The sequence below is a fragment of the Corvus moneduloides genome, chromosome 2 (assembly GCF_009650955.1).
Source record: "Corvus moneduloides isolate bCorMon1 chromosome 2, bCorMon1.pri, whole genome shotgun sequence".
Classification (NCBI taxonomy): domain Eukaryota; kingdom Metazoa; phylum Chordata; class Aves; order Passeriformes; family Corvidae; genus Corvus; species Corvus moneduloides.
This window is the reverse complement of record NC_045477.1, coordinates 87,584,870-87,592,887: the sequence shown is the minus strand read 5'-3', so window position 1 is coordinate 87,592,887 and position 8,018 is coordinate 87,584,870. Positions and strand designations below refer to the sequence as shown.

The following is an 8,018-nucleotide window of genomic DNA, read 5'->3' as shown; positions in this document are numbered from 1 at the left end:
GAGTTCAAGAAGTGTTTGGACAATGCTCTCAGGCACATGGTGTGACTGTTGGAGATGGTGCTGTGCAGGGCTGGGAGTTGGACTCAATGATCCTTGTGTGTCCCTTCCAACTTGAGATATTCTATGATTCTTTGATTCCATGACTACTGATTCTGACTGTCCCTTCCCAGTTTCCTCCAATGCCCTGCTCCAGGCTGGGGGTAGGACAGGCTCTGAGGGCTAAGCTACTTCAGAAATGCATAGAAATTAAAAAATATTTGTATTGGTGCACCTATTGGGCAAGGAGAAGGATTCAAGTTAGCCAACATCTCATTAAAGTATTGATACTTTTAAAATTTTTGTGAAGGGGCTATATGTGAACTTCTAATATATATATAAACAAACGTGAAAAAACCTGAAAAAAACCCCACAATAACAATGAGAAAGAGACTAATTTTATTTCGTAACTTGATTTCCCTGCCCTCTTCTATGTTTGGAAGTTTTTCACACATGGTAGGTAAAAACAAGGGAATGAATCTTAAATCATGTTCTTTTTTCTATTTTTTTAATTATTATCATTATATGTACAAAAAAGTTCAAGCGCATTCATAGATTAAATTTCTATACGTTAATTAAAAAAACAAAACAAAACACAACACAAACTCCCCTCCCAACCCCAAAAATAAACAGAAGCCTTTATATCTTGTCTTTTCAATAAAATTACATTAACTACACAGTAATGCTTACAAGTAAGCAAGCTGCCCAGGGCTCGTATTCCCCAAACTGAGGGTAGTTTGGACATGAACTTCTCAATAACCTCACAAATTGCAATGTACATATATGTGCATGAATTTATATGTTTATATATGTAGATGTCAACTCACACCCACTGATCAGGGAGGGTAGAAGTCATTATTCTTATGATGTCCCAGAAGAATATGTTTCCAGGATTAAAGAACAGTATGATGGGCCACTTTTAATAATAATTTATTCTCGTCTCTCTAATAAAAATTCTCCAAGGCTTCACAGTATACACCATCAGACTCGAAGGATTGCTGTTGCTGGGTTCATTTTTATATTCCTTTCTCAAGGAACAATGCCACTGACCCAAAGAGGAATCTGAGCTAACTAGAGGCTAGTTAGTGAAATGGCATGAAGTGTACTTGAATGAGGCATCCTTCCTGTTCCTTTCTAAACATTGTCAGAAGAGAGATGAAGGGTTATGAAGAGCTGCATGAGGCTGGAGGGAATATTTTCAGTCAGCTGTGAGCATCTTTTTTCTCCTGAAAAAGGAACAATTAACTATTTTTTAAAATATAGCAGTTGATGTCCAAAGTGCAAGGTTTCTGCCCTTTTGGCTCTATTTTGTGTCAGTTACAGTTCAGGCACTTTGCAGCATATTTTAGGGGGGACTATGCACTTGAGGACCATGTTCAAGATAAAACAAAGTCTGCATTAGATGTAGGAGAAATAAAGGCTTTCAATGTAAAAATATTTTGATGTTAAAAAAAGAAAAATGAGAGAGATTTCAGTATAAACTTCAAAAAAAGTTTCTGCCACAACAAAATGCAGAAAACAGCTAAACAATTGTGATAGTGAGAAAGCTGGAATCATGTGAAAATTAATAGTGAAAGGTAGCTTCCAGGCAAATTGATGGGAGAGTTTAGGTGGTTTACATATCACTAAGGTTGGCCTTGTACACAGAAAATGTGCAGATCAATTAAAACTAACACTGTGAAATGCCACGAAGCATTGAATGTTCACATTGCTTTGTAAACGGTAGTCCTAGGTCCACTCACATTTATTCTGCTCCAAAAACCTGACAATACTTTAGCAGAAGATAGGACATTCAAATATCTCACTGTGCATGTTGTGGTTTTCCACAACATTGTGAAGAAAGTCGTGGTAATTAGTGGTGGAAAATTATATTTTAATCATGAGATACCCAAAGAAAAATGGCAGATTTTAAGGGCCTTGGCTGTTGCCTATTACTTAGGCACAGGAGCTCAGGAATCAGTGCAGCATGTGATGTCTGAACCAACTATCCGCAACGCTGCAGACAGCTTCCTCCTCAGTGTTGGATGGAGTTGCAGCACAGCAAAATATGGAATAGCTTTGCCTTGCTTGTGAGGGGAACTTGCCCGGTGTTCTCAGGTGGTTTGTGGCTCTCCTCTGTCCATGAAGATCAAATGTAGGTAAAGAGCTGTAAGTATTACAAGAAAAGCTTTTCTTTTGTCTATTCCCAGTGCAACTTCTGTAGCACTTCTCTTTCCAAGCACACAGGCATTTGTTGAGAGGTGAAAAGAATTACACATGGCATGGAATATGCAAACAAGCTGTAGAAAGATATTTCAGAGAAGGGTTCCAAATACGCGACTGCTCAATCTACCTGCCATAGCTTTTTTTCAGGATGTTTGGTACAGCTCCCATTCTCAAGACTTATTTTCTTCTTTCTTTTCTTCTTTCTTTTTGCCTGCCTGAAAGAAGTCAGTTTCTGACATCTGGCCATCGTGAAAAGTTTTCAGCTGGTTTCTGCTGGCACAGAATCACTCTCCAGTCTGTGGTTGAATTTTCATTTATCCAGCTGAAAATCTGGTTTATAATCCACACCGTCTCTGTAAGGAAGGAAAGCTCACTCCCCAGGCACTGTGTAAAGCTAAAGTCTGCTGAGGGGATGGTTCTTCTATGCATAGCCAACAGTGAACTGGTGAAAATGTCCAGTTGATACTAACCACATACAAGCAGCATTGGTACTGTAACAGGTTAATGTGGGAAAGTCTGTTTCCTTAAAAAAAATGCTCACCACAGTCCTGAGAAATTAATAACTTCAAGAAATGCAGAAGTATTTGCAAACGTTGTTAGTTGTAGCTTTCCTTTCATTGTATGAGATGTTTTGCTGTATAGAATTGAAATAAATAATATGAGTCAACCTAACCTTTTCAAGTGTCAGTGTGGTTTGACTCTGATAAGCAGTTGGGTGAGTATTGTGGTGAATTCACAGTGGCTGTGCATTATGCATTAATGGTAAAATGCCATGCTACTTTTATTCTTTCTTTTATAGAAATACAAGAGAGAAAAAAATATAGTAAAAACAAAACCAAAGATTAGCACTTTTCTTAGAAAAACAACTCCCAAACCAGCTTTGGTGTATGCTCTAATTCATGTACAGTAGTATTTCACATTCACTGAGAATCATAAGTCTTTGGTTAACTATCATACAACCTGAGAGTGACTTTTGTTCTAAACCTATCCCTTGGTCTTATGCATCAAGGCTATTTCCAGGCTAACCCTGTTGGATTTGCTTCAGTGCCTTCTTGAATAAACTCCGTTCCTTTAGGACTTCCATTTCTAATCAGAAAATGCTGAAGTGCAATTTAAGTATAGCTTGAGTTCTGTCACTGGAGCAAGGTCTTTTGAGCATGGCCATTCAAAAGGAAATGTCTTCTGTGTCTACTCATGAGTTTCACAGGTGTCTTTCTTCTGGGAATATCTAAAGCTAAAAAACGCTTTCCTGCCTTTGCAAATTGACCTTTACTCCCTCTAACCCATCCATAGGTCCACTTGACATTGATCTGACTGACATGGTCCTGCCAGAGAATAAACTTTCCCTTCTGTTTTCCAAGCTGTCACTGAGCAGCACCGTAGGGCAAAACAATTGCATGAATTTCTGGTAAAATTCTTTTGATGCAAAATAATAAATGAAGGGGTCTATGCAGTTGTTGAGGCAACTGAGGCACAAGGTGAGCTTGTAGGCAGGGTACAAACTGCTGTTGTAAAATAGGCGGCTGATCATATGTGCAAGTAGGATGAAGTTATTGGGGGCAAAGCAAGTGATGAACACCAGAAGGACAATTGTTGCCAGGTATATGGATCTAGTCTTCTGCTTATTACCATATCTGCTCGATGTCTGAATTAGCTTCCTAATGATACCAGTGTAGCATCCAACTGTTACAATAAAAGGGATCAGGAAGAGCAAAATGAATAAAGTGAGGAGAAAGGCTACCCAAGCTGCAAAGGTGGGCAGCATATCCCATTTTAGGACATCAAAACAGGTTATAATCCCTAATTCTTTCACTTCATAGGTCAGATCTGTAGTTTCTAGTGGGTAGAAGGCTAGTAGCAAGAAAATCCACATAGCTAGGCAGGCAGCCAAGGCATACCTTTTTCTTCTCCACTTGATCAGCTTCAATGGGTGTACCACACCCATGTACCGCTCCATGCTGATAAAGGTCATGGTCAGTATGGAAGAATACATGTTGGTGTAGAACATCACTGTCACAAGGCTGCAAAGAGTCTTGCCAAATGTCCAGTCATTGTTTTGGATGTGATAAATAATCTGGAAGGGAAAACAGCAGGCCAGCATAAGGTCTGTGATGCTTAAGTTGATCATGAAGATAACAGAAGGTGTTTTCGGTTTGATGTGACTGCAGAGCACCCAAAGGGAGAACAGGTTGCCAGGGATGCTGATTAGAGCCACCACTGTATACACAACTGGGAGGGTGATGGAGACAGTTTTATTCTGGAGCATTGCCAGCGTCAAAACGTCCAGGTGGGATTCGTTTTTAACCATTATTCACAAGTGGGTTGTTGATCCCTGTAAGCCAGCTGGATCGTATCATGAAAACTTGGCTTGAAAACCTAGAGGAGAAATGTCAAGTGAGAAAAGCAAAATGTCAAAACAGAAATTAAGAACAAAATTCTTCTATTAATCAACTAACAAAAATTCTTTAGTTTGACAGATTGTCTCTGAATGCACTGAATCCATTAAAATTACTTTCTGAAAATTCTTGCCTCCCTCCAAATCATCATAATATTTTACCAGTCTCACTTCTTCCTATCTTGGAACAGCTACCTTTCCCCTGCTGAATGGTTTTCTGATACTTAGAATCATAGAATTATTAAGGTTGGAAAAGACCTCCAAGATCATAGAGTCCAGCCTTTGAGCAAACACCACATGTCAGTTAAATCATAGCACTGATTGCTGTTAACCAGCACCCCCAGGTTCTTTTTCACTGGGCAGCTTCCCAGCCACTCTGCCCCAAACCTGTAGTGCTGCTTGGGGTTCTTGTGACCCAAGTGCAGGACTTGGAATTTTGCCTTATTGAACCTCACACCATTGACCTTGGCCCATCAATCCCTCCTATCCAGACTGCTCTGCAGTCTATTCATTATCACACCTCCTATGTTACTGTAATATAAAGAAAATCACATATCACAAGTTGAAATTCAATTGATGTCTGCATGTGATCACTAGTCCATAGATTCTTCATGAGCTAAATCCATCATATCTACTCTAGATGTCATGACCTTGATTTCTGTAGTGCACAGTATCTTCTGACCTTCCCCCCCCGCAACTAAAGAGTGATCCATTTCAAGTAAGGGCTGGATTTAAAATTTTTTTTCATTTGTTTTCAGCTTAGGGAAAGGAGAACATGCATTCAGTGACTCTTGCTATATTTATAATATAAACAGAATGTAAGGAAAAAAACCATGAGAACCAGGGACAGATTGCAGTTGCCGGACTGGTTTACAGGCTGGAGAAGCTTCCTTCTACCCAGAAGAAAAACTATTGAGCTTCAGTTTCTGCAAAATGTAAGTTATTTAAAAACGTTCTGTTTGCAGCTGTCTTATTTGCATCATCTGTAATTCTGCAAAATTAGTTTCAGTTTTGCAGTCTGCAAAGCAAACCTATGCTTTCACTGTCTGGTTTACACAGATCTTTCTTGGCAGATGCAATAGCTCATGGTTTAGCCTGTTTATTTCAAGCAGCGTAGTAGCATTCAGCAGCTGCAGGAAAGAACCCATGCCTCAATGTGCTACTTGTGTGCTTGCTTTCGTTAAGCTGCAAGTACAGAGAGGCAGTTTCACAAAAGTAGTGTTGAAAAAGTGAAGAAATGGCAACGAATGCCCAGAAAGGCAAAGGAGAGATCTGTGGTAGGTTCTGTGAAGAGTTACAGTAAGGGCTGAAGAGGTGCCAGGCCAAGTCAGACAATAACTGTGGGCACATCTCTGCTGTTTAATAACAGGCAGAGAGTGGGTTCAGGCCCACTCCCTTGTGGACTCTCATCACCTGCACCGTTCATTCCAAGCATCTTGTTGCAAGACAGCCCTGCTGTAGGAGGTTAGCTAAAAAAACAGAGGTGCCAATTGGTGTCACTTAACATCATATCTTGTTAAAAAAGACCTTTAATTTGTGTGGTCATAGACCATGAGCAGTGTAGCTGGTCAGTCCCTCAAAGAGCCCAGCCCATGGTGCTGGGAAACTCTATAGCTGGAATCAACTATTCTGCCAAAAACTGTGCTTTCTGAGAGAGGCTTTTACTGAAAAGCTTTATGAACCATTGGTGGTTCCTGAGACCTGGCAAATGTGAAGTCTCTACTGGAGGCTGCAGTGCAGTAAAGAGATAATCAACTCAGAAAAACCCAAGTGCAAATCCAGAAAAAGGTACAGCTACAGCAGCAAGCTGCTCAGTGGGGGCTTAGTGAGGTTCTTTCTTGATCTGATCTATGTGACATAGTGCTTCAAATGTCAGATAAAAATATTCAGAAGTGGTGAGAGTCAGTATCAAGAAAGTGATATTGACTAATGTTGCTTCCAGCTGAGTTGTTGGAAGCCTAGAAAAAGGAAAAAGAAAATAGGAATTGCAAAGATGTCAGAGATGTACATATATCATGCACATGACACAGAGCGAAGTAGTGAAGTGATCATCAAATGGGCACAATTGCAAAAAGCCCTTTGAGCCAAATCTGTTGCAAATGAAATTCAGTTCTTGTCAGGGGAGCTATATCAAGAATTAAACTAATTCTTCATTTTTCAGGCTAACTTGAAAAAGCTCTCATTGTCACATAACTCTTGGGGAAAAAGCCTTAATGCTTTCTATTTCAACTCATCTGTCTGTGTCCTACCATAGCAAATACTTATTCATTAAGTCTGTTGCCTCAAAAATCCTTCTCAGGTAGCACCCCTTTGTGCCTAACAACTTAGTACTTCTCAAAACAAACAGAAAATTGTTGTCTGTATCAGAGTATTCACAGAGCTCTAATAATATACCTTTGCAAGTGAAAGGTATTTGCTGTCACAGGCCCCTAGATACTACTCCTATAGAAATTACAGGTACTTGGGGAGGTAGGAGTATAGGTGAAAATTTCCATTAAATCTGTCACACTGGTCATAAAGCTATCTAATATGTCTTACATTTTAGTTTGTGTTAATCTCAAATGTATTTTCTTTTGTACTTGCTTTTTCTGAGAGTACATCTTGATAAGAAGGAGATAAAAAAATGCACTCATAGGTGCTGCTGAATGCAAAGCAGTGTCAGCATTCATGGCCTGGCTAAAGGCAAATTTTATGCACTCGTAGAACGCTACTGTCAATAAAACATAAGTACCTCCAGATGTAGGCACCTCTTGAAGTTGAAGGACACCAGACTTTGTGGTTATGTGCCTAGAAGAGTTCTCCAAAAAGACCTACCCAGGTCTCCTTGACATGGTTTTCAGTAATAAAGATGTCCATCACAATGAGCAAAAGAAGAATGCTGTGGTGGTTCCTTTAGAGTCTTCTGCAGGGGAGAAGGGGGCATGCAAAGCTCACAAGACTGATGTCACATGTCATTCTTGAGGGCAGTTAGTCTCTTGGGGAAATGTGGAGTACAGAAAATCCTCCTCCCAATTTCGTTTTTCCTTTTGGCAGGTTCTCTCAGGATCTAAACCCAAATTTCTTGTCAGGAAAGCCTGGACTAGATGAAATTTCTGCTCTGATTCACCCTTACTTGTAATAATTTGCTTTTTAAATGCCCAGCAGTGTGGGGTTTGGCTGGGATAATTTTCTTCACAGTGGCTGATATGAGACTATGTTTTGGATTTTTGCTGAACACAGAGTTGACAATAGAGAGATATTTTTGTTATTGCTGAGCAGGGCTTACACAGAGCCACCACACTGCTTTTTGTAGTGCCACGCTGGCAAGAAATTTGGGGCTACATGAGAGAGTGAGAGGAGACACAGACAGACCAAAGGTGACCCAAACTGACCAAAGGGATAT

At 39.9% G+C, this 8,018-nt stretch overlaps 1 protein-coding gene across 1 annotated transcript in view; it reads right to left on the bottom strand.

Annotated features, from left to right (window-relative positions):
- Positions 1–412: 412 nt before the first annotated feature.
- P2RY8 (P2Y receptor family member 8) overlaps positions 413–8,018 on the bottom strand; it is a 34,464-nt gene continuing 26,858 nt past the window's right edge. Inside the window, exon 3 of the mRNA XM_032100204.1 lies at positions 413–4,617. Within this exon, the coding sequence (XP_031956095.1) occupies positions 3,476–4,549 (1,074 nt within the window). The 5' untranslated portion in view covers positions 4,550–4,617 and the 3' untranslated portion in view covers positions 413–3,475. The remainder of the gene's footprint in view (positions 4,618–8,018) is intronic.